Source organism: Saccoglossus kowalevskii, chromosome 1 (assembly GCF_978046115.1).
Source record: "Saccoglossus kowalevskii chromosome 1, keSacKowa6.1, whole genome shotgun sequence".
NCBI classification, from domain to species: Eukaryota; Metazoa; Hemichordata; class Enteropneusta; family Harrimaniidae; genus Saccoglossus; species Saccoglossus kowalevskii.
Genome location: NC_140641.1, coordinates 18,333,197 through 18,360,956, shown reverse-complemented (window position 1 = coordinate 18,360,956; position 27,760 = coordinate 18,333,197). Strand labels below are relative to the sequence as shown.

General features: G+C 36.4%; 1 protein-coding gene across 2 annotated transcripts; it reads left to right on the top strand.

The window, feature by feature from the left end:
- The first annotated feature begins 341 nt into the window (after positions 1–341).
- On the top strand, positions 342–27,108 carry LOC100376449 (alpha-2,8-sialyltransferase 8F). 2 transcript variants are annotated; one of them, XM_002741666.2, is made up of 2 exons: positions 342–443; positions 24,249–27,108. In XM_002741666.2, the coding sequence occupies exon 2, from the start codon at positions 24,366–24,368 to the stop codon at positions 25,629–25,631; it is 1,266 nt and encodes a 421-aa protein (XP_002741712.1). In that variant the 5' UTR covers positions 342–443; positions 24,249–24,365; the 3' UTR covers positions 25,632–27,108. The 2 variants fall into 2 exon arrangements, with proteins under 2 accessions (XP_002741712.1, XP_077862055.1); XM_078005929.2 differs by lacking the exon at positions 342–443 and adding an exon at positions 7,786–8,361.
- Positions 27,109–27,760: the final 652 nt, after the last annotated feature.

The window sequence follows — 27,760 nt, the reverse complement described above, 5'->3', positions numbered from 1 at the left end:
TCCTGCACAATTGAGAGATGAGTTGGGCTATTCAACGACTACAAAAGAACTGGAACAAGAGTAATGCCATTTCTGTTTCGTGTTAGTACATGAAAACAACTTTCGGTAACGTCTAATGGTTGTATAAATGGCAACTTTGGCATCGCCTGCGTAGTAACCATTCGCGTCTGTGCTGTGTTGTCCTCAACTTCCGCGAAGTGAAATCACTGGGTAGGTCAACTAAGCGCACATTATTACACCTATGTGGCCCGTCTGAAGTCACTTCACAAATTAAATACAAGGTTGATCGATGTATGATCGGTTATATGCCTGACACCCCTATCTATAATAGGACCTACCGAGGGGCATTGTCAACAAATACAGCCTGAAGACGGAATACTAGTAGCTAGTAGGATAGAACGCGGTTAGCTGAAGGCACAGTGGACACTACCTCTGAAGGCAAGGTGAGATCCCTTTCTAATATTTCCTAACCCGGAATGTACTTTACTGTCACAATGGGATAATGGATTCAAGTATCTTTTAGAATCGTCGATACAGTTTAGATCGTCGATCTTGACAACATTTGCATTTCAAGTAGGCATGGTTCATTGACTCTGCCGTAAATGTTCGTAAATATACTAACTCACCCACACACACATTCACACACTGGATGTGAGGGAAAAACAGCGCAGTCAATACACAGCAACTAGTTTGTAGTATAGATAACATACCACGAAGAAACGAGTCAAATTTTCCTAGTATTCGAAGCCTAGACTTACCCTTCCACTTTCCATTTAGTCTGTATATATGTGACGCTGTCACCGTGACGTCAAGTTGTTACACTGTTGTTTACCCCAGAAATTGGATTCTTTGTAAAACGATATTAGAATTAAAATGAAAAAAAAACTTTTCAATACATGATAATTATTATCTCTATAGGAACAAGTAAAATGGCAACACAAACTTAAACTTTATTGTCAATGCCCAGCAAGTGTCCCTTCATCCATATAGATATTTTTGAACTAACGTTTTAGTCTGCATGTCGTGGTTAAACGTAATTTAATCTATTACAACTCAGCAATGTCGTAAGGAATGCTGTCCACGTCAAATATTGCATTGCATGATTAATTTATCCCCCATGCCGCGTTTTTGTTTGCCCGCAGTATGGTGCATAGCGTGTTTAAACCTCACCTGTGGGTCTAATATGCACCACCTGTTGTCTTCGGAATCCGTATAATCCATTGTCTAACCTGGCTACAGTCAATGTGAAGCTACTTACAAGATTATGCCTGATTTGTCACTCAACTATGATAACACCTGACAGTGAGACCAAACCGAAAGCACTCTTGTTTGCTGACATGTCATACGACGTATTAAATGCGGCTTTGTATATATGTTCGAGTCAACTTGTATCTACGGCTGTACAATCGAGTCAACTGTACAATTCCCACAGTTCATAACGCACCACATGCGAATTCTCAATAAAATACACTTAACGGCGTTAGCGATAGCACCTGAACACCCCCATCGTTTCATCCCATCGTCTTATCACCCCCGCGCTTCACCCGAATTCCAAGTAACCCCGGGAAAGTTATAACCCCGCTAAACCTGAATACCGAGTAACCCATGGGAAAGTTACGACCACGCTACACCCGAATACCCAGTTACATCAGAGAAAGCTTACGACCACGCTACACCCGAATACCCAGTCACCCAGGGAAAGTTATAACCCCGCTATACCTGAATACCCAGTCACCCCAGGAAGATATGACCCGACTATACCTAAATACCCAGTCACCCCGGGAAGTTATAACCCCACTATACCTGAATACCCAATCACCCCGGGAAGTTATAACCCCACTATACCTGAATACCCAGTCACCCCAGGAAGTTATGACCCCACTATACCTAATTACCCAGTCGCCCCAGGAAGTTATAACCCCACTATACCTGAATACCCAGTCACTCCGGGAAGTTATAACCCCGCTATACCTGAATCCCCAGTCACCCCGGGAAGTTATAACGCCGCTATATCTGAATACCCAGTCACCCAGGGAACGTTATAACCCCGCTATACCCGAATACCCAGTCACCCCGGGAAGTTATAACCCCGCTATACCTGAATACCCAGTCACCCCAGGAAATTATGACCCCACTATACCTAATTACCCAGTCACCCCAGGAAGTTATAACCCCCACTATACCTGAATACCCAGTCACTCCGGGAAGTTATAACCCCGCTATACCTGAATCCCCAGTCACCCCGGGAAGTTATAACCCCGCTATACCTGAATACCCAGTCACCCCAGGAAGTTATAACCCCACTATACCTGAATTCCCAGTCACTCCGGGAAGTTATAACCCCGTTATACCTGAATACCCAGTCACCCCTGAAAAAGATACGACTACGCTACACCTGATTACCAAACGCCCAAAAGTTGTCGCAACTACACTACTTATTAATAACTTCAAACAGAATACATTCATGATAAGCATTGCTAGGCGGAGAAGGTATTCGTGATACTGTAATACCAGAGTCCAACAATCGTATCAATATCCCCCACTATAATAACGTATAATAATTGTAGAATACATAAATACACTAATTGAGGCTATGTTTTTCTAATGTATTTTTGAACCGTGGACACTTGTTCGTTTGTATAGTAACGGTGAGACGAGAGAAAGGTAAAATAATCAATTATAATTAACTATTATTCACGTCATTGTTACATTCATCGCCCGCTTACACCTCGTGTCCGTTCAGAAATTCCTCTGGGGGAAGTAAGCTTATACGTAGCGTTATACAATTTTAGTGATTCGTTGCTAAACCTGGTTGTACTGTGTTGACATCGATCTACAGCGTGAAGGCTCATATTTACTGAGCAAACACTGGGTATAATATTAAAACGTTTAGTAAAACATTGTCTATAATTAGCAACACATTTATTTAGAACAGTCCAAGAGTCGGCATGTGGTTCATTGTACGCCATATGTGTACAACTGATACATCTATCACATATCTGCGGTACCGGGGGGGGGATTATTCTCCGAATCAATGACACACTATATAGGTGGTGGATTCATTTTAGAAATCGAAATAATGCTGACATTGATTACTTTTATCCTTGAAAATGCGACATTCATAACGTATGTACGAATTTGCCTGGACAATGATCTTTCTTGATATTTACGTCTCGTGAACCAATTTGGTTCCAGTTCTGGAAAAAAAAAGATAAAGTTATCAAAAGCAGATTGCTTCTCAGTAAAAGACGGTCATATTTTGAACTTCGTAAAGTCTGTTTTAAATTGAAGTTAGAATATACATTGAAGTTAGATTATACATCTAATTTGATATTTTTGTCATTGACAGTCCTTGATTTTAATATAAAAACAAAACAAAATACAGAACCCAAACTAATTTTCGGGTATATGAATAAATTAAACGCCAATGACTAAATTACTGTAAGACTATCACGTAGTGATTCCATATAAGAAAGCAACATTACAATTAGTACTGTGATTGTTATTCGCAATGAACAAATGTTGATGACGACATCGTCATTAATTGCAGTTTACACCAATATTTATGCTCGCATTCAATACCTACTAACTCATCAAAATGCTCACCACATAGTTTTCTGTAATTTGGATTTTATAACACATACCTAGCTGTGACCAACCGATGACGTCTTACCACTGCGCGTATATCGCCTGGTTGTACATATCTATATATGTTCACTTAAATAGAATTCGGAAGTGAAACCACCTGCATTAAGACTTAATCATGCCCAAGTTTATAATCAGCCATCACAAACAGGAACGTTATTACAATCGCAAGGGGTTCTATAATTTAGCTTGATCGTGTTTAACAATGGAGCAGGTGATGATTGCATGAATAATTCCTGGATCAAGGGTCAACTAAATTACTTCGGGGTCAATTCCAATGGGTCAATCCATGAACGTACGTGCCACACAAAGACGAATACCGTTGCCATGGGAAACCCTGCACCTTAGGATATTGTCCCCAGAGTTGTGAAACACCGGTCCCTTTTTGTGAAAAAGCCTCACTGATAGTCAGTGATCATTCGGCCAAAATAAAGTTTCCTACATTCGAGTAATTTTCGAATAAATTTAAAAGTACTGTAAAATGGTTAATTATTCACTGGGTTTTAATTTGGCTTATTTCGCTGACTAAAAAATGCGCTAAATTAAAACCCAGTGAATATGTAAAATTGAGCATAGAACACATTATCTAAATAATAAAACCGTGAATTTAAAACCCACTGAATATGCCTGAAATGCTAAATCAGTGAAATTTTAACCCAGTGAAAATTAGTCATTTTACAGTAAAACATTTTTATAAATGAAATGGTTTTGAATTATTTCAGCAGACACTGTTATGGAGAATTGAGGTGTATGAAGGAGGGACATGACTCATCCATGGTGTATATTCAGGCTTAACAAGTTCGCAATTGTATCGACACCCTGGCAACGGGTTTTGTTTAGTGTTGGTAGAATTATAGTAACCAAGCCATTCTGCGAGAAAAGCATCCCGGACGTCACGGTTTGCGTCGGACAAGTGGAAGTGTTTGGATTTGGAACGTTAAAGGGCGCTGGTCGTCGTGCCGCGTCCTGTTCGATATGGGACTCACAGAGAAATATACAACGCGTGTAAAATACATTGTTTATTTACATGAAATTCGATCACGCGCTGCGCGACGACCACCGCGCTTTAACATTGACCGTTACAACACAATTTCATCGTGTTAAAAAAGTTACAGACTATACAAGTCATGGTCCAACACACTAGTTTCGTCTTCTAGGATTTCTATGTGTGTTGTTTCGAACGTATCATGTTGTATTTCTGTGCCGAGTCTTGGTGACCATTAACCTCCCTGTGAAAAACTCCAGTAACCTAGTTTATTTGCTCATTCAATTGAATTCGTTCTATTACTTATTGTCAACGATTCGGTATTCGAACAATGACCTGAATTCGTGTTCAAAAATGACTATAAAATAAGTGAAGATGAGAAGATTAAACGTTTCATTTTAAAGTGTCTGGCTCGAACTGGCGACTAGATGCCATGACTGACTGATGTTCAGGAGACGTTGCCTGAGTCATATGGGCGACGAGATTACATTATGGTTTAAAAGGTCCATATAATCAGTGAGGCAATGAATCAACTCAACGTGTGAAACGTCCTTAACAGACCCATATAACTAGGGTGGTTATAACTATTGTGCTAGGAACGTTCATAAAATAATGAACGAAACCAGAGCTTCTAATGGTCGACCCTTACGCAGTATTTCTACCATTTATCCCACCCACGGTTTACATTGGTCATTCCCTTACACAGTATTTCTACCGTATATCTCCCAGAGTTAATAACGGTCGATACCTTACACAGTATTTCCACCATATTCGACCCCCCTACCATAGTTTCTAAAGGTCGATCCCTTACACAGTATTTCTACCATATTGCCCTCCCACAATTTATAATGGCCGGTTCCTTGTACAAGACATATACATGTCGATTACATGTATCAACGTCTAGCTATTGCAAGCTGAGTCAAATATCGGTGAATATTGAACATGACATTTTTAATCTGAAGAAATTGTTCCAGTCTCATACCATGTCCACATTAACCGACAAGTGTCCTGAAACCGCGACAAATTTGAATGCATATTGAATCAAGCAAAATATTGGCAGTAAAACAGTAAACTTCAATTACATTTGTCAATTGTTGATTATTCTAATTACTTTATAATTACTTTATTATTAACAGATCGAATACACTTGTTATGAAAACCAATCAAAAACGCTGGGTCAATGTGTTATTTACACTAATTTCAATTAGTTAATTTATCAATTAGTCTGTACATGCTGTTGACCTCTACCCTTCACTTACTCTTGTGTTTTTGTTAACATATTAGGAAATAATAATAATATATATAATGAAGTTTGAGCATGTTAATAATGTTAACTGTTCAACGAAAATTAACAATACTACAAATCAAAATTAATTTGGTTTTCCCTCACTGTGAAACAGAAGCTGACAATTTTGTTATATCATGTTATAACCCACCCGTTGTATTGATATATATAGGACATCGAACTTTGTATTTAGCATAACCTCAGGCCTCAGGGTATTCTATGGGTTATATAAATAGTAATTTTGTATAAATATGGGTATATATTTAGTGGCTAACTAAGCATTGATATGATCACACTTTGGAGGGCTCAGTCCGGGGTGCTGGTGGTGATGGGGGGGGTATATAAATCAAATGCTCATGAAACAGTTTTGAGGCTGGATTGCCTAGTATGCATTGGATCGATTGATTGATACGATAGATTTATACGCCCATTGAATAAATCTTCGGTTTATATTAAACAACAGTATTCATGACACAAACTGTAAGTGGCGGTTACAAAGAAACGAACGCAATGCATTCCTCGTAGACATGGTTATGGGAATCGGTATGTAGTGCAACACACATTCGCTTATGACAATTTATTATATTGGAAGAAAAAAAAAAACAAAAAAAAAACACAACACTAAACTACAAGTGATGTGGTAAAATACTGAGATAAAGATTTTCCGTCGTAAACATTTTAAAATTCTTTCGTTTTTATGCAGAAAAATGCCGTATTTTACTAAGTAAAATTATACTTATCAAAGTTATTTATAATGCACGAGTTGCTGAACACATCACATAGTTTGTAAATTTATTCATCGTCTTTCAGTCAGAATTTAAGACAAAGAAAATGCTAAACTATAGAGAATGTATTATTTCTTTTTATATATCGATTTGTTCTTGTCATAATCAGTTGTCGTTTTCAGACCCCCCCCCCAACGAAAGAATTTCACAATGCTGAATATAGAAAGTCTTTATCGTAGTGTTTAAAATTTTTATCTGCAATTATCAATTGTTATCTGCAGTACATTACACTAGACTACACTGAACTAAACTAGACTATACTAGACTGCACTACACTGCACTACACTACACTACACTACACTAGACTGCACTACACTGCATTTCACTGAACTACACTGCATTACACCACACCAATACCGCCGCGATATTACCCTCCTTCAATACATAAACAATTTGCCTGGAAACGTGGCTCTTCGTTGTGTTGGTTATCGCCGATCCAGTGTAGAGCTGAGAGATATCAGCAGTATACGATAAGGTGAATCGACGGAACAATGGCCTAGCCGATCCGGGCTAATGGCAAGTACGAATAATAAAAAAAAACAGTTAAAACATAGTAGTATTCACAGGCGGATACAAGTTTAGCACGTCAATGGTATAATTACTGTTCCATTTTATAGGAAATAGAGTCACTCACCGACAATTAGAGAAAAGAAAACAGCCGTACCCATGGTGTCCACAGGACACATCAGTACTCGTAAAAAATGCGGAACGAATCCCAGGAAATGAAACGAAAGAAATTAAAACGGTCAAACAACATTTTTAAATTTACCAGAAACCGAATTACCCCGAATACAGAACTCAACGTATACGATTAAACAAAACAAATGACATCGAAGGGTACATACATGCTTCACATATCTTTTTTTTTTATCTTTTAGTATGTCTTCTTCTTTTTTTTATTTTTATGAGCAGGCCATGTTATATTATAATATGTTATTAATAATTTATAGTAGCTAGAGTAAATGAAGAGAATTAAAATGAGATTACTGATCTGCCTTGACATCACACGCCAAGCAATATGTTATGTAATCAATACCACTGAATTTAGTGTTTTCTCCAAAGTGCTCCTCGCCTTGTTCAGAACAAAACCGACCGAAAATTCCGACCTGACCTCTTCATATCATTAGCGATATACCGCTCAATCATAAGAGGTCTACACTTGAAAAACTAGGGGTGGGCTAGAGGAACTCGCACCCATAATCCCGACGACAATTACCCCCCCCCCCCCATACGTAACGAGGCTCCGCTCCGTTACTAACAATACGATGGTGGAAACATGGTGGATAGGGAAATACTCATATTAAAACAAAGAATGCACATCGAGGGACTGTTGAAGTTACAGCCAATGACAAACCAAGATTGCATGCGTTTAAGTAAACATTTTAATTGTGTTGCATTACAAATTTAAATCAATAATGCGAATTAATATTTAGTCAACATAGTACGTGCGATGCGCTACTGTTCACCCCTCTTATAATGGAATCTTCCGGGGTCAACTCGTCTGAAAGATTGTATACGTCTGCTTTTCGGCCAGCTTTCCATGTGTGTGAGGATCGGAGGCCAGTAATTCCTAGCGTTTCACGTCGGATTCACTTTAAATACGCCACACGAGTAGAAGTACAATATTGTTAGCTGCATTTGGGGACAAAACTACTATGAAGGTATTCATTTCTTGTTTAAATCACCCAGTGTGTTGAAGATGTTTGACGAATTCGCCATTTTCTATGGCGTTCGTCAGCTGTAAACATCCTAGCGTGAGGGCACCACTGACACAGATTCATACACATATTTGCACTTGCTGAATATATCATATTTATGTATTCCATGTGTTGAAGGGGAGGTGGCGAATCACCCACAAAAAAAAAACACAGTTACACACGACTTGTAATACATCAAAACTAGGACATTCACTGATTCAGCGTGACTTTTCGTATAATAGGGTCAACTTAAGGTCCCGATCCCTGAAATGTATTCGTCGATTTGATGTTTTATTCGTTTTTTTGTTTTGTTTTTGTGTCACCAGTTTATTCAATGTTATATTTTGTGTGTGACTGAACCAGTAACGCCATTGAAATCAATTGACAATTGTGTGTCGAAATGAAAGCATATAGGGAATAGTGTTTCCATTCATTCGTTATAATAAAGCATTTTCACCATACCCTCTGTAGTGCTGACTAGCATTCCACTCCATTTCCACAAGTCTGAAACTCATATTGAAAATGAACCTGACTGAAATGTGGATATTGTGAGCACTTTCAATTATTAACGTCTGTTATATTGAGCAATTGATTCATATTGCTCGTTGGATAAGTCTGATGTTGATCTGTGCCAAACTGCTTTGGTTGATTTTCAGTAATAATCCAGCTTTGTGAGAACATTCTAATGGTTGTGTTGTGGTATTGCGACTGTTACGCCAATATAAATATGTGCAAATTCACCTTTGTACTGAAGTACAATTGACTGCAGTATTTCAAGGCACAATCTTTGTGAATCGACACTCATCAGAATACTATTCAAAAACTTTGGCAAATGGAATCAGAACAAACAGTGGGAAAGTCAAACATGTAGGTACATACATATCCAGGTAATTACCACAGTTTTTGGGAACCATCAAATAATTGATGATTTTTTCCAATAAACCTTTATGAAGGATCTCAGAGTGCAACTTTAAACCAAACTATTTGAAGATCCTGTTTTTGAATGTGGGTTATAATATATAACTTTCATATTCAAAATCTGTTGTAGTTTTCTACCAATTAAGTGTTGATGAAACTGCACCCCCCCCCCTTAATGAATACCCTAAAGCCTCCCTCTCTATCCTGGAAACTTCATCCGGTCTATTGTACTAATCTTCAAAATTATACATTCAATCTGCCCAAAAAGCTTGAACTTTGAACTTGCCAAAATGAAAAACCAAGATAAAAACACTGCGTACCTTTATACGTTGGTGATAAGAGCGTGCCACAGGATCTTGCGTGGTGGCCAAACCATGGGAGTGACCCTTTGATGAGTGTGGCAAAGTTGTCAATGGTGTGGCCAAACCGTGATAGGTGTGACCCATACCCTAGGTAAATACACCAAAATCCAATGAGTTAGCCAATCCGTGGGTGAGCATGCCAACGTCTCCATTGGGGTTTGCCAAACAGTAGTGACCCATACCAAATAAGTGAGATGGATATAATTTCCTGAAAGCATCTAATTGATGAAAATAAATGTCCTGAAGAACATATCTCGAGTGGCATTTATATGTTTTTGTGACTTACTTTGTGTACCTATAATAAGTATATTTCAAGTGATACAAAACCAGCTGGTTGGTAATCATTTGATACATTTAAATTAATCTTCATCACATCACATCACAGCTATTTCCAACTGTCTTAGGCTACACATAAATACAGCAATATACGAGGCAGACAATTATAGGCGTCATATAGCTACAGGACGTTTTTAAATATAAGAAACTAAAAGAACATGATAAAATAACTCATTAAAAGAGAAATAGTGGATTAGATGAACTAAATTCTGTGGAGAATGTAATGAAATTTGGGCTTGCTGCCTAATTTCAGAAGTGAGCAACTTGAATACCGGGTAATATATTTCTTATCTTTTTGCTGTTTTTCATATTCCTAGCAATATTTAGCTTGTTCAGATTCAACTGTGTTAATGTTGTGCTAGTCAGGGCGAGGGGTTTTTCTAGAAAAAAAAAACGCACAACGAAACATTACAATTGAGCGGTGCCACCTAGAAGGGCGAGATAGGGTTTTCCTACCAAGGTAACTCTTGATAACTCTTAAGTTAAAATGGAACAATCTATGGCTTCCTTGGGGCCAAAATTACTATCAGACAGGTCACAATTGAAGACTGTGGCCACATGTGATCCCTGGTTAATCAGAATGGTTGCCAGATTATCCGCTCCCCAGGGTAAGGGGGCGCATGGCCATGGCATGAGGGAGCTACACCCCTGTTCCCTTGTTTAAAAAAATCCCCGCTAGTACTAGTCCATTGCATACTGAATTTAAAATATTGTTGTATTTCAACAAGAAAAACAACTCAAATTACCATTTGTATAAGTTTATTCTTATCATATGGCTTGACTACTTCACATTACTTGAAAATTTAACATACAGTTGATGCCAGCAATTTGAATTTATCAATAATTGCATTTTATTGGTTTTGAAGACATGTGGTAGTGGTTTCAAATTTTTTGAATAATTTATTGTGTGGCCTTCAAACAACCTGTAAAAGCAAGCGATATATTGAGTTTTCATACAATGGCCTAACAACAATATTTCATGATTATTTTACCTCTCATTCCTGGCTGATCAATACTTTATTTTTGCTTGGAATTAATTTTCAATATTTTCGCTGAAGGAATGATCCAGTGAAAATAAAATCCAGTGAATGTACCATTTTTCCTATCTTTTACCACAGGGAGTTGGACAAACTTATGTATTTTAATAAATTATTAAATAATAAAATGTTATATAACTTTTCTCCCCCCCCCTCCTTCCTGGTATCGATTTCAGGTAATCACATATCTTTGTTTATACCACTCTTTCCTTTATCACAATCTTTGTTATGCGCAAATGTTATATGCAATATGTTTTACTATAATAGGGTGTGTCTACATCGTGTGTTAAAATTTAAAAACTAAAACTAAACTAAAATTACTCTGGGGTTTCCTACACATCAAGGGGGGTGGGGTGACTTCTGTGAAATCCTGTGAAATCCTGTGAACTTGTAGCAATGAATTTTAAACTCTTTTTACAGTACCGGCATATTGATTTCCTACAAACAACACAAGGAAAAACAGCAGCAGTAACTATGCCAGAATTGAAGAAATAACTACTTCAATTTTAAGAATTCTTAAATTCATAAGTAAAAATTTCTGACCTGAATTTTTTCATTTTCTGTTTACATAAACTCTGGGAATGGGTCTGTCATATTTATTTTCTCACTTTTTTTTATTGACAACAAATTTATCAAGTTACTGTATTGCTGTGTTAGTGTATGCGTAAATAACAGTGGTGTGTTCATGGTAAAACTAAGCCAGATTTTAATAATACAGCATACACAAAATATATTTTTTTTATGTACATCTCTATTGGAGATGCACTTCTAAGGTAAAATGAAAATATTTTCGTTTCTTGTCATTGCGCACCACATTCAAAACCTTCGCCCAACCTATTTTCAATTTTACGTACTGGTGAAATGTGCTACTTATGATAGAATGTAAAAATTTGTGCCCTTTCAGAAGATGTTTTGTTGATCTGAATTACAACCTTTCATGCATGTATTCACAGGCATGTTTTCAACAAACGAAGTACCTGTGACTAAAACGCACAAAGAATCATTTTCACCAACTGTGTACCTAAATAAATAAGTGTTTGTGGTCCTATCAGAAAAAGAATGATGGTATCATCTGATTTGCATAACAATCTATAACTGAGGGATATATTTTTGTAGATCCTTAGAAATGGCTGTTGACAATAGTCACTTGTGTGCATGTACATAAATAGAAAGATATTGATTTACGACTGGATGGTTTCATCACACAGTCTGTTGTTTTTCTTTTCTTTTGAATATCTTGCTGTCTATTCAAATAGATTTCAGTTGCCTGCTAGATATATGTGAGGAGCTCAATGGTTCTAAGAATGTACACATTCAAACAACAACTTCTTTAGAAAGCTGAATTTCTCATGTCTGTTTTACTATTATCATTTGATTATAGTGTAATACATGTGCTTTAGAGACGCCTTTGAATTAAATTAAATGATATCAGTAGTTCTGAAAGATGAGAATAAAATAATTTGTGTTTATGTTTATTAGTGTTAACTAAATTTACAGATAATCTTACAACTTGGCGGATAATTCTCTCAAACCGGTGAGTTAATAATCCTCTCAAACCGGTGAGTTGATAATCCTTTCAAACCAGTGAGTTGATATCTTCTTAAACCAGTGAGTAGATAATTCTTTCGAACCGGTGATTTTATAATCCTCTCAAACCGGTGAGTTGATAATCCTCTCAAACCGGTGAGTTGATTATCCTCTCAAACCGGTGAGTTGATTATCCTCTCAAACCGGTGAGTTGATAATCCTCTCAAACCGGTGAGTTGATAATCCTCTCAAGCCAGTGAGTTGATAATCCTCTCAAATGGTGAGTTGATATCCTCTCAAACCAGTGAGTTGATAATTCTCACGAACCAGTGAGTTGATAATCCTCACAAACCGGTGAGTTGATAATCCTCACAAACCGGTGAGTTGATAATCCTCACAAACCGGTGAGTTGATAATCCTCACAAACCGGTGAGTTGATAATCCTCTGAAACCGGTGAGTTGATAATCCTCACAAACCGTGAGTTGATAATCCTCACAAACCGTGAGTTGATAATCCTCACAAACCGGTGAGTTGATAATCCTCACAAACCGGTGAGTTGATAATCCTCACAAACCGGTGAGTTGATAATCCTCACAAACCGTGAGTTGATAATCATCACAAACCGTGAGTTGATAATCCTCACAAACCGTGAGTTGATAATCCTCACAAACCGGTGAGTTGATAATCCTCTCAAAACGGCAAGTTAATAATCCTCTCAAAACGGCAAGTTAATAATCCTCTCAAACCGGTGAGTTGATAATCCTCTTAAACCGATCATTTGATAATCTTCTCAAACAGGTGAGTTGATAATCTTCTCAAACCGGTGAGTTGATAATCCTCTCAAACCGGTGAGTTGATAATCCTCTCAAACCAGTGAGTTGATAATCCTCTCAAACCGGTGATTTGATAATCCTCTCAAACCGGTGATTTGATAATCCCCTCAAACCGATGAGTTGATAATCTTCTCAAACCGGTGAGTTGATAATCCTCTCAAACCGGTGAGTTGATAATCCTCTCAAACCGGTGGGTTGATAATCCTCTCAAACCGGTGAGTTGATAATCCTCTCAAACCGGTGAGTTGATAATCCTCTCAAACCGGTGGGTTGATAATCCTCTCAAACCGGTGAGTTGATAATCTTCTCAAACCGGTGAGTTGATAATCTTCTCAAACCGGTGAGTTGATAATCTTCTCAAACCGGTGAGTTGATAATCTTCTCAAACCGGTGAGTTGATAATCTTCTCAAACCGGTGAGTTGATATTTTTACAAACCGGTGAGTTGATAATCCTCTCAAACCGATCATTTGATAATCCTCTCAAACCGATCATTTGATAATCTTCTCAAACCGGTGAGTTGATAATCCTCTCAAACCGATGATTTGATAATCCTCTCAAATTGGTGATTTTATAATCCTCTCAAACCGGTGAGTTGATAATCCTCTCAAACCGGTGAGTTGATTATCCTCTCAAACCGGTGAGTTGATAATCCTCTCAAACCGGTGAGTTGATAATCCTCTCAAACCGGTGAGTTGATAATCCTCTCAAACCGGTGAGTTGATAATCCTCTCAAACCGGTGAGTTGATAATCCTCTGAAACCGGTGAGTTGATAATCCTCTCAAGCCAGTGAGTTGATAATCCTCTCAAATGGTGAGTTGATAATCCTCTGAAACCGGTGAGTTGATAATCCTCACAAACCGTGAGTTGATAATCCTCACAAACCGTGAGTTGATAATCCTCGCAAACCGTGAGTTGATAATCCTCACAAACCGGTGAGTTGATAATCCTCTGAAACCGGTGAGTTGATAATCCTCTCAAGCCAGTGAGTTGATAATCCTCTCAAATGGTGAGTTGATAATCCTCTGAAACCGGTGAGTTGATAATCCTCACAAACCGTGAGTTGATAATCCTCACAAACCGTGAGTTGATAATCCTCGCAAACCGTGAGTTGATAATCCTCACAAACCGGTGAGTTGATAATCCTCTCAAAACGGCAAGTTAATAATCCTCTCAAAACGGCAAGTTAATAATCCTCTCAAACCGGTGAGTTGATAATCCTCTTAAACCGATCATTTGATAATCTTCTCAAACAGGTGAGTTGATAATCTTCTCAAACCGGTGAGTTGATAATCCTCTCAAACCAGTGAGTTGATAATCCTCTCAAACCGGTGATTTGATAATCCTCTCAAACCGGTGATTTGATAATCCTCTCAAACCGGTGATTTGATAATCCTCTCAAACCGGTGAGTTGATAATCTTCTCAACCGGTGGGTTGATAATCCTCTCAAACCGGTGAGTTGATAATCTTCTCAAACCGGTGAGTTGATAATCTTCTCAAACCGGTGAGTTGATAATCTTCTCAAACCGGTGAGTTGATAATCCTCTCAAACCGGTGGGTTGATAATCCTCTCAAACCGGTGAGTTGATAATCCTCTCAAACCGGTGAGTTGATAATCTTCTCAAACCGGTGAGTTGATAATCTTCTCAAACCGGTGAGTTGATATTTTTACAAACCGGTGAGTTGATAATCCTCTCAAACCGATCATTTGATAATCCTCTCAAACCGATCATTTGATAATCTTCTCAAACCGGTGAGTTGATAATCCTCTCAAATTGGTGAGTTGATAATCCCCTCAAATCAGTGAGTTGATAATCCTCTCAAATCAGTGAGTTGATAATCCTCTCAAATCAGTGAGTTGATAACCCTCTCAAATTGGTGAGTTGATAATCCTCTCAAATCGGTGAGTTGATAATCCTCTCAAATCGGTGAGTTGATAATCCTCTCAAACCGGTGAGTTGATAATCCTCTCAAATCGGTGAGTTGATAATCCTCTCAAATCGGTGAGTTGATAATCCTCTCAAATCGGTGAGTTGATAATCCTCTCAAATCGGTGAGTTGATAATCCTCTCAAATCGGTGAGTTGATAATCCTCTCAAATCGGTGAGTTGATAATCCTCTCAAATCGGTGAGTTGATAATCCTCTCAAATCGGTGAGTTGATAATCCTCTCAAATCGGTGAGTTGATAATCCTCTCAAATCGGTGAGTTGATAATCCTCTCAAATCGGTGAGTTGATAATCCTCTCAAATCGGTGAGTTGATAATCTTCTCAAATCGGTGAGTTGATAATCCTCTCAAATCGGTGAGTTGATAATCCTCTCAAATCGGTGAGTTGATAATCCTCGCAAATCGGTGAGTTGATAATCCTCGCAAATCGGTGAGTTGATAATCCTCTCAAATCGGTGAGTTGATAATCCTCTCAAATCGGTGAGTTGATAATCTTCTCAAATCGGTGAGTTGATAATCATCTCAAACCGATCATTTGATAATCTTCTCAAACCGGTGAGTTGATAATCATCTCAAACCGATCATTTGATAATCTTCTCAAACCGGTGAGTTGATAATCCTCTTAAACCGATCATTTGATAATCTTCTCAAACTGGTGAGTTGATAATCTTCTCAAACCGGTGAGTTGATAATCCTCTCAAACCAGTGAGTTGATAATCCTCTCAAACCGGTGATTTGATAATCCTCTCAAACCGGTGATTTGATAATCCTCTCAAACCGGTGAGTTGATAATCTTCTCAACCAGTGAGTTGATAATCCTCTCAAACCGGTGGGTTGATAATCCTCTCAAACCGGTGAGTTGATAATCTTCTCAAACCGGTGAGTTGATAATCCTCTCAAACCGGTGGGTTGATAATCCTCTCAAACCGGTGAGTTGATAATCTTCTCAAACCGGTGAGTTGATAATCTTCTCAAACCGGTGAGTTGATATTTTTACAAACCGGTGAGTTGATAATCCTCTCAAACCGATCATTTGATAATCCTCTCAAACCGATCATTTGATAATCTTCTCAAACCGGTGAGTTGATAATCCTCTCTAACCGATGATTTGATAGTCCTCTCAAATTGGTGAGTTGATAATCCTCTCAAACCGGTGAGTTGATAATCCTCTCAAACCGGTGAGTTGATAATCCCCTCAAATCAGTGAGTTGATAATCCTCTCAAATCGGTGAGTTGATAATCCTCTCAAATCGGTGAGTTGATAATCCTCTCAAATTGGTGAGTTGATAATCCTCTCAAATCGGTGAGTTGATAATCCTCTCAAATCGGTGAGTTGATAATCCTCTCAAATCGGTGAGTTGATAATCCTCTCAAATCGGTGAGTTGATAATCCTCTCAAATCGGTGAGTTGATAATCCACTCAAATCGGTGAGTTGATAATCCTCTCAAATCGGTGAGTTGATAATCCTCTCAAATCGGTGAGTTGATAATCCTCTCAAATCGGTGAGTTGATAATCCTCTCAAATCGGTGAGTTGATAATCCTCTCAAATCGGTGAGTTGATAATCCTCGCAAATCGGTGAGTTGATAATCCTCTCAAATCGGTGAGTTAATAATCCTCTCAAACCAGTTGAGTTGATAATCCTCTCAAATCGGTGAGTTGATAATCCTCTCAAATCGGTGAGTTGATAATCCTCTCAAATCGGTGAGTTGATAATCCTCTCAAATCGGTGAGTTGATAATCCTCTCAAATCGGTGAGTTGATAATCCTCTCAAATCGGTGAGTTGATAATCCTCTCAAATCGGTGAGTTGATAATCCTCTCAAATCGGTGAGTTGATAATCATCTCAAATCGGTGAGTTGATAATCATCTCAAATCGGTGAGTTGATAATCATCTCAAATCGGTGAGTTGATAATCATCTCAAATCGGTGAGTTGATAATCATCTCAAATCGGTGAGTTGATAATCTTCTCAAATCGGTGAGTTGATAATCTTCTCAAACCGGTGAGTTGATAATCATCTCAAACCGATCATTTGATAATCATCTCAAACCGATCATTTGATAATCTTCTCAAACCGGTGAGTTGATAATCATCTCAAACCGATCATTTGATAATCTTCTCAAACCGATCATTTGATAATCTTCTCAAACCGGTGAGTTGATAATCCTCTCAAAACGGTAATTTGATAATCCTCTCAAGCGGGAGAGTGGATAATGTTTATTAGCTCAAGCTGAGATGGTAATCTGATCACTAGTATGAGTCACCATGCATTTATTAGTATATAGGCCAGCCACAAGTAGATTGTAGTTCCAGACTTATTAATACATCATTTATTTATTATTCATGCAGTTCTACAATTATGACAACCTTGTATCCTGAATATTAAAACTTCATCATATTTCTATGTTATTACTCGTATAAATATTATTATAGTAAACATGATACAAGTAGTTCTATAAAAAATATGTAGAAAATATTTATATTGCCAGGTACCTTTGTCAAGTCACAACTCTATTTTTAGAAGCATTTAATCAACATAGTCTAACATGTGCTTATGTAGTTTTGTTTTGTACATGCAGTGTATATCAATCAGTCTGTTTCGTGCTCCAACATCAGTTTGTAATAAATCCAAAATACTGAAAAGCTTCTTACACGTATCTACCTAATGTTGTCTTAACTAGCATCCACCTGTAGCAAATAATCAGATGATTTCAGTCTTGTTGTTTGGCTTATTTGATTTTGCGCACAGTTCAATACTGCATTCTATCCATTGAGGTGACGGTAAATCATCTTTAAAGGTCAAGACTGTTTCGATCATAAGTAAATATGGAGAAAATTTGCCTTCAAAACATATATTTAGCAGAACCAATCAGGAGCAAGAATAAAAGAGGCATATTTTTATTTTATTTAGTAATAGCAAAAACATTGTGTAAAATGTATTTAAAGAGAAAATAGCATGTGGACCCCAGTGCACATTGTTGGACTAGCAGTGGTGAAGTGGGAATGAATAAAACCCGTTTGTGTCTCTTTGTTTCACACTTTCTCCATTTGAAATTACCTTCTTTGATAACAATATTACCACCGACTAAAACCTTTATTGGCCCTATCACAGTACAGCTTGAGCATAACTTAATTTCCAAGTTGGCTATCAGGTGGCTTTGCCTTTCCATAAAAATTACAATATTATACTTAGAGTATTTTTGTCATCAATAAATTCAACTTACTTGTAGTATTTACCTATGTTGTTAATATGAGACATATTTAGACAAATTATGTTGCGCAGTTTAGATTTGTGGCATTTTAGCTAAGCAAGCTAAGCTGATTCAAAGCTAGCGAAATGGAACATACGGTAGCTCTTGTAAACCGATAATTGCATTTATTCTATACTATATCATGTCTATATAATTGTGACCATAAACACATCTGTCATTTACATAACTATTGTGCAACTAATAACATGAATATGTATAATGATTCAACCATGGTAGAATTGTAATTTTTCCACCATCTCATTATAATAATACCGGTAGTTATTATCTAAAATGATGGGTTTAGAAGCAGGGAAGCTTGTGTAGAAACCACTGCAGGATTCGTCATGGAAACCACTTCCTCCTTGATTAAAAACCCCCTGACAAGGCATTTCATTGCTTTTGTACAAAAAATAGACAAAATAATGGATTGGTGGCAGTCTCAGTCATGCGTCAGTCGTATCTTTACATTTTTTATTTTATTGATTGGACTGATTTTTTTTTTTTTCAAAGCTGGTACATCACAAGTCATGATACCTTCAACTGACAGCCATTAATTGTCCCAAAAATCAGCATTTGGACATGTCAACAGTTTCTTAGGCATGCCATGACCAATTTCATTCAAACCTAGTCTTGGTCTTCATACCTGTGTTATGCACATTTGTAGTTAAGTCAGACTTTTATTATTCTTTGTTTTGCGAACCCGCCGAATGAACAGGAGCCAAAAATGAAATAAAAATAAAATTTTATTTCAACGTAATTTCACGCGCCCGCCAACTTGTAAGCGAAAAAAAAATGCTAAAAAAATATTATTTGTTATCTTCATTTTTTTACCGCCCGTCGCATAAGAAATCCAAGCTGCATTTTCGTGAGAGTATCATAGTCAAAGTACCGAAGTCTGGCGCAGATGAGAAACAAGGTTATACATGGAATAACATTTTATTTCATTTCTTCTTTCCGATCAATGATCTCACTCGCAATTTTTTGAGAATCACACAAATCTAATGGAAAAAAAGAATTAATTTTGTATTTTTTCCGCCCTGATCAAAAAAATTCCTTATAAAAACTTGAGAAACAAGGAATAAAAAAGTCTGGCCTTAATATACTAAATACTATCCCAATATTTAAACATAATCTGACTATGCTTTTCATTGTTTGACAAAGTCACTAAAAACATGACAGGGACTATGTCATTAACAATGACTTGCTTTTGTATAGTACCATGTTGATGTCTGTAATTTTCCACAGAAATTCTCTGAGCTTTGAATCAATTGGAAGTTTAAATGGCGATAAATATAAAGAACTCATATTAATCTGATACAGTTAACTAGTGGCTGTATTTAATATTTGTGTGAAAAGATGTAATTGAGATTTTGCGATTTGAACTTTGATTGGTAATTCTCCTGTAATTCCCTGTTTTTGTTTTTTTTCATCATAATTCAGCTGATTTGTATTTTAATCTGCCAGATTCAAGTTGAGTCAAGAGTCAAGCTGGGACAGGCTAATGGAATCAAATTTGTATTCAAAATGAATGAATTAAAGACAAATTAAAATAAAAACGTACGACATTGGTTTGAATCTTAGCCTGTACTTGGTGTAGCCTGAATGGGACTACATTCAGCATGTTATGTAATTTCTAGCCTGGCTTTAATAAAATCTATAATTTTTAAAGTAAGGGGTATTTGCTTAAGTTGCATGTACTTTTAGACATAATGCTAAATAAACACATCAAAAAATTTAGATATATTGTATAGTGTTTTGGGAAGCAAGCTAACTCGCTTCAAACCAGGTGAAACCTATTGTAGCCAATAGTTATGCTATGCTCAAACTGTACTGTACATATACATATACATGTTGCATCAGTAGGTGTAACATACCCTGTATAGCATACAGGTGGGACACATGTAGTGTAATGTATTTCATCACGTGCGTGTATGTGTGCGGTTACAGTTCAAGATGACGTGAATTGACACAAGACCTATGAATCACCCAGCTCACAAAGCAGAATCTTAGCAACGTAATAGCACTGTTATGCAATTTATCACACCATTTATCACACCATTTATCAACACAACTTTCTAGTGATTTACTGAAAGGATGCTAGGCTCAGAACTGATTGCGATGTACTGCATATCTGCCATAGTGGAAGACTTTAGCCATCTACGGGACTTATCATAGCAGTAATTGTTTTTCAAAACATTGCATTTTTGCCAACCAGCATGCGAATGTCACTTTAATACCAATCAGCAATAGCTTACGTTCTACTGTGACAACGTTGTCCACAAGTTGTTTTATTAACAGGGACACGTATATATTTAATATTGACATCTACAAACAATGCTGTTATTTAATGCGAACTACGGGTTCTTGCCAGCCTGTCACTGTGTACACGCAAAACATAAACAAGTGCAATGGTCTATAGACCTCTAAAGGTTTGTCTATGTTTTTCTCACTGGTTTATTTTTTAAACCCTATTTTGTTGGACATAATATTTCTACTTTACACGTTTCTAAATTCATGTGTAGCTGCGTTATATTCTTGCTCAATGCTTTGCTTTCTACTGGCATTTACACAACTAGAAATCATGTAACGCATTAAGCCTGAACTCTGACCTACTGTTAGTGTGTACTTTAATTATTATGCATGATTTCTACTACTAGTATGTGTCTGGTTGTCATCTCACTGTAATTATGGAATACATAATTTGATAAATTGAAACTCATCTACATATATGAAATGCCAAATGATGAAAATCATATTAAAATAGTTCAATAAACCACCAATACACATACAGAAATTTGGTCCCATCTGGAAACAAATGTTTCTATCCAACGAAAATGATTTAAATTAGTTTTCCAGAAAAAAAACGCTCTTGTGATATTTTACAAACCAAACTGAAGAGAATGTGAGAAAGGTGAGACAAAATACCCTCAGAAAATTCTCCATACCATGAACAAAGGTTTTGATTTACTGGCACATGATAAAAATAAATGACTATGAAAGACTTATTTTGCTGATAAAAATAACAAAAATTAACAGGGGAAGTTAGAGTTGTCTATACTTGTGTTCAAAGTGCAAAAATTAAAAGCATTGGCTGTTATTAGTCAAAAACACACCTCAAATCAATCATTTACAGGTAAATTTCATTCAAATTTGGTATTGGCATTACTCGAGATGGGGTTAATGATGCACATAATTTTGTTTTACAGTTTGATTTAAATTGACTAAGTTTTGGCCATGTTTTTATTTACTCGTTTCTCAGATACACCCTATAAAGTTTTTGTTTCAGATTGGTACATTGTATGAAGGCAAGACATAATGGCTTGCATGTTCTTTTCAGTTATTTTTAGATTTTTATGAAATTCAACTGTCTGTCTGTCTGGCAGCCAAATGAAATCACATAATTTGAACATGTTATCAACAGTTTCTCAGTAAAGAATCAGTGAGCAGTTGCCAGGTGACAACTTTTAAACCGTTAATTATGGTCAGTTCGTAATACTTAAGCCATTTTGAAATAAAGTTGCAACATTACGTCTCTACATGTACGTACTAGTAATGTGTTTGTCTGATGATACAAATTTGGGACCATGCAGAAAAATCAACGCATATTCCAGTATAGCCTCACAACAGTAATTTTTAATTTTGACGCAATACTGTGATATTAATATGAGAATACTGTTCCAAGGCAGTACCGTGATCATATCAACCAACACATAATGAAGGTTGGTGTGATCCTGAACTGCCTGAGTGCATATTTTGCGATATTCTTCTGATAACCTGCATGTCAGTAAAGCGTGTTCAGTGACATGATTCCATCTCAGAAACATGTTTGTAGGTGATGCAAACGTGGCGTGGCGCGACGCGATGCACATTTTCCAACTAAGGAATAGATTCAAATGCATTTGTAACACTTTCATACAGTGTTTTACAGACAGATGAATTCTATTGTTTCTAGTATCAGATGTATAATGTAACATGCTAATCAAGATAAATTTCAGAAAACAAAGTTAAACAATATAATGAACAATTAATGCTGCCAACGTAAAAACATATTATAAATGGTAATAGAGTGAACCCAATGTTTAGTGAAATGTACACTGTTGCTGTTTTTTCTTGTAAATTTCGAAATTGCTGTTGATCCTGTGACAAATGCTCTGTCGTACGTTGTAGTTGTAAAATCGGAGTGGCACTTGGAGATAACATGTACATGTAACATGTCTGACAATTACATTCAAATATCCCCTTTTGAATACAATAAAACTGCAAGAAGAATTACAATATATGTTTACGCTTGTGTTTCTCTTTTACTTTAAAATTGTTTTTCTGTTGGTTCTGTAATTTTTAAATTGTGAAATTCTGAAAGGTTTGATCAATTAAGAAGGTTTCTGTATGAATTATTACGCCATTCGCTTGCTGTGCACAATTAATTTGCTACTCTTTTATCAGAACTAACGACATCTCATTAACCATAGGCTGCTATAGAATCTATTTAACATACATGTTAAATCTACCAATAACCAGGTTTCTATCGACAATTGATGCGTTTCTTTGACAAGCTTATTATGTAATGGATGGATAATGGTTCTTATTTTAATGTTTGAATAGATAATTAAGTGAAAAAGTGGTCAGAGAATAACAATTAAACTTGATGGCTTATGTCTGAGGGAAGCTGATATTTGCCGCCATGTCCATATATTACATTGCTGTTAGTAAAGTCTGCAAACCGAGATTTTGATTATCCAAATCTGTGTGGGTGCCATGCAGCCATTTTATTTTATATTGTACCATTTCTCATACATATATACCATATATTTGTTTACCGGTAATTTTTCATCTTGTTTGCAAATATACTTCACTCGTTTTTATTAACGAGAGTTGTTAGTATTTGTTGCCTTGATCAAAAAATTTTTGATATATTTTCACGTCATCAGGCTTCATAAATTATGTAAGAACCGGATTCATGTCACTATTTTTATGTAGATTTAATGTGTGAATGTGTGTTTGCTTGCCGACACTTACACTACCAGTGGAGTGTTTGGTACCTGGCCCTTATTCTCGGCTAATGAAATGTATGTAGCTTAAGGTAGAAGCATTTATGTGTTACAGTGATGTATTTTGAGAAACTTGTCCTAATATTTTTCCCATTGTTAAATAAGAATTTACATTTTTTGCCTCTTTAAAAAACCAATTTTTTTTAAATAATTGAGAGCAACAAAAAGTACTCCATCATTTACACTAATTGAATAAAAAAGACTGTCACCAGCCCACAATTTAAAGATTGCAAATTTAGAAGTCAGTTAATAAATCTGATTTTTGCTAATTCTAGATTAGTCTATTATTCACTCTCAGTTACTTCCCATACACTACAAATCAATTCAGAAACAATTTACCTGATCTGGTGATTTGCATATCCAACTTGATTGCATATATTATGCCTGTAGCAATACATATCCATAACAATTCAATTTATGATCAGATAAAACAGACTTGCAGCCATCTTGATTTTTGATCATATTACTTTATCATTGGCATGAATAACATTTCCCTCTGATTGCAACTGTGACATTAACATGACTTGTTGTTTTAGTGGTACCGTATTCATATTATTGTATATCATTATTTCAATTTTTTTTTTCAGATGAGCTGAGCATTATGCTTGAACTTTTTATTAATGGGATGAACTCGCTGTCTATTCGTCTTTTGCTGACTAGTACTGTTGCCTCTTGATGCTATCTGCATTGTATTTTTATACGACATGGGGAAATCGCATCGTAACTTTATACTTCGTATTCGTCGATCGCCATTGTTCTGGTTTGTAACAGTATGCTTCTTCTGCACTACAATGATCTTTCTGATGAACGTGTACGTGTTCTCTAATCCAGCCAATGCTACGGTTAAACGCGATGTTCAACCATTTGCTGGTGGTCTATTTAAAGGTGCTGCGTCATTGAAAATGAAATTTAAACATCCAGTGATAGCAGATTTGAACATTAACAAAAAAGAAGCTAAACCTGCAAAAACTAACAGAAGGCTTGTGTTACAAAAGAGAATGGCCCGATTAGTGTCAAAATTACGAGTGTGGCATCCAAACATAACAAAAGTAATGGAGTTACAGTACCAAATTGATAAATACTTGAATGGAACTGAGTTTATCTCTTCCCAGGAAAATACGCCTCTTGGTTCGCTATACAATGATACATTTTTTAACAAATCAATAGTTGTTGATGACGCCAAGCGACGACTATTACCGGAAAGATCACCTTTTGCCAGCAATAAAAGATATAAAACTTGTGCTGTTGTCGGGAACGGTGGAATATTGAGAAACAGCAGTTGCGGCCCCGAGATAGATGAATATGACTTTGTGCTGAGATCGAACATGCAGCCACTTGAAGGTTTTGAAGCAGATGCGGGCAGTAAAGTCAATTTCACAACTGTTTCTCAGTCTTTGATGACCACCTATCGATTATTAGAGAATGAAAAATTCGTTTTGAATTTTACAAATTTAAATATAACTAAATTTATCACTGCTTTGGAGAAGTATGGGAGCAGTTATCTTCTGTGGATCCCGAACAGTAAAGTCAGCAATCTGGCTTTTGAAATACTTCAACTTGTTCAAGAAACTACCAAGTCAAAAGTCATGTTGTTTAATTCAAAACATTCGCAACTGATACAGCAGTATTTGAACTTGACTCAACGAAGCATATCAACAGGAATGACTCTGACAAGCATAGCGATTTCTCTCTGCGATGAAATTCATCTCTACGGTTTCTGGCCGTTTACCTTCAACTACAAAGGTACGAACTTACCTATGCATTATACTGAAAACTTGCTGTGGTCTACTTACAAAAAATACCACGATTTCCCATCGGAGTTTGTGCAGCTTATTAAGCTGCATTACAAAGGTGTGTTACGGCTACATGTAGAAGAATGCTATGACGACGACGGCAACAACGATGGTTATGTTGGCAACAATGACAAAAAAGCCTCAAATAGCAACACCATGACAGTACAACAAGGATAAAATTACCATAGAAGTTTAGCAGTAAAAAGCAGAAATATGTGCCTAATCGAATTTACACATAACTTAGTAATCATTTGTTAAGAATATCAAAGATGAGAAACTTTTTAAAAAATAAATTAATTAATTATTTTAGGAATTAGTGCTACTATTCTGACATAATAGTTCAATGGCGTGGGTTGCTGTTATTCAAAACTGAAATCCACTGAAGGACTATCAATGACATGTGCATATCGCTAACCAGTTAAATTAATAATTACTCATTTACTTCAATGATATTTTATTCTTATTAACAGCATTATAATTAAAAAATATATTGACACTGAGCAAGAAAGTTATCTTCAGGCATTGGTAAATGAGTTTTTTTTAACGATTAGATTTTTGTCTGCACTACAATAATAAACAAGATATTTTAATATATATAGTTATAGAAAGAGACTTTTTTTATTAGTATAGTAATCAGAATGTGCCTGAATCTAGGGGGAAGTGCATTACTTTGTGACAGTTACAATAACTCGTGCCTCATTGTATTTTTAGAATACCTAATGCAGACCTTTTTTTTAAAAAATCATTATGTAAGGTAATTTGTAATCACCTGTGGTCATCCATCCATTTTTTCATGGTGTTTTTTACCAAGGGATGGTCCTAAATCCTCAAATAAAACTACATTTATTTTTTTTCATTTTTTTTTTTCAATTGCTGAATCTGTATTTCACACTGCAGAATCGTGCCCGTCTTTTCCAGTTGATCTAAAACAAAACAAAAATCATGCGTCTTTCAATAATGCACTTGTGTAAATTACGGATATTGTTCTATGGAACATCTGCAATTTTCGGTTTATGTACTCTTCTATTGGAAATTTGCTTTTAAATACTGTAAAATCTGTATTAGAAGTTGTCTTCTATTAAAATGGTATATTGCAACAGAGGGAATTCAGCTTCTATTAGAGCATCTACCCATATGAGAAATGGTGAATTTTTGATTCTCAATTACTCAGAAAGAATTGGTGCGACTTCTATTAGGGATGCAGCTTCTAATACAGATTTTACGGTAATATTATATGGGGAAAGATTTTTTCATTTATATTATATTATATGAGATTTTTTTATGTTTGTTGAGCTACTGTGGCAATTTGAGATTATTCCATATTTAGTGTACATTCATTGCAGGATAACAATTACATTCGTTTCTCTTCTCGGTGTGTCTCAATAATGAGAAATACACACTTCATTATATCTATATACATGTACTTCCAGTGTCTAAATGCTTCTATGCTGTGAATCGTTGTAAGGGATGATTTTCATTTTATCCATATTTGCTAGTTTTTGAGAGATTTACTATATTCTAAGTAACGACTACATAGTTGTATATTTTCTTGTACTTTTGAAGTCACTGAAGTGCATTGTTGCTTGAGGAGTGTGACTTATTGAAAAGATGTATTGACAAAGCATTAAACCATTAAATATGATTTGGTCAGTTAGTTGCTTTTCCTTTCCATCCAAATCTGTGAATCAGTATTACTGCTTTGTTGTATGTTAATTACTGTTAATTTTGATGTTTAACTTATACATGTAGTAGTCCAACCATGTTCCCGAGTTTTACATGCTCTGGTAAATAATGAACATTATTTTTTTTTTTAAAGTTTTTGTGCCAGGCGAGAGTGTTGGACTTTGAATGTCACTGTTGTCTCTCCTGACTTTTTTTTTTTTTTTTTGCAACTGCTAGTGCTGACACATAGTGCATTTTGCCACAGAAGTCATTTCCTGTTTGGGACTACATGACAGGGCTGTGCGGCCATCTTCCTATCAAAAAATGGCAATTTAATGCGCTATCCTGGCGTCAAGCAGATTCGGTCAAACACAAGCATCTGCGGACCTTAACCATGGTTCCCCCAAAGTCGCATTCATTAGTGAATGAATCTCGGCCAGTGGATTGGCCTTCCCATTGAGTCTGTGGCACACTCGCCCAGGGTAGGGGTCAACCCTTTTGATGTTCAGCCTAAGGTAGGATTTGAACTTGGGTCTACTGATCATGAGTCTGATGCTACAACAACTATGCTACCAGTGACCGTATGCATTATTCTTATTCTTATTTGCTATTTCCCCGTCCCTGACTTGGCTCTTTTTCCCCGT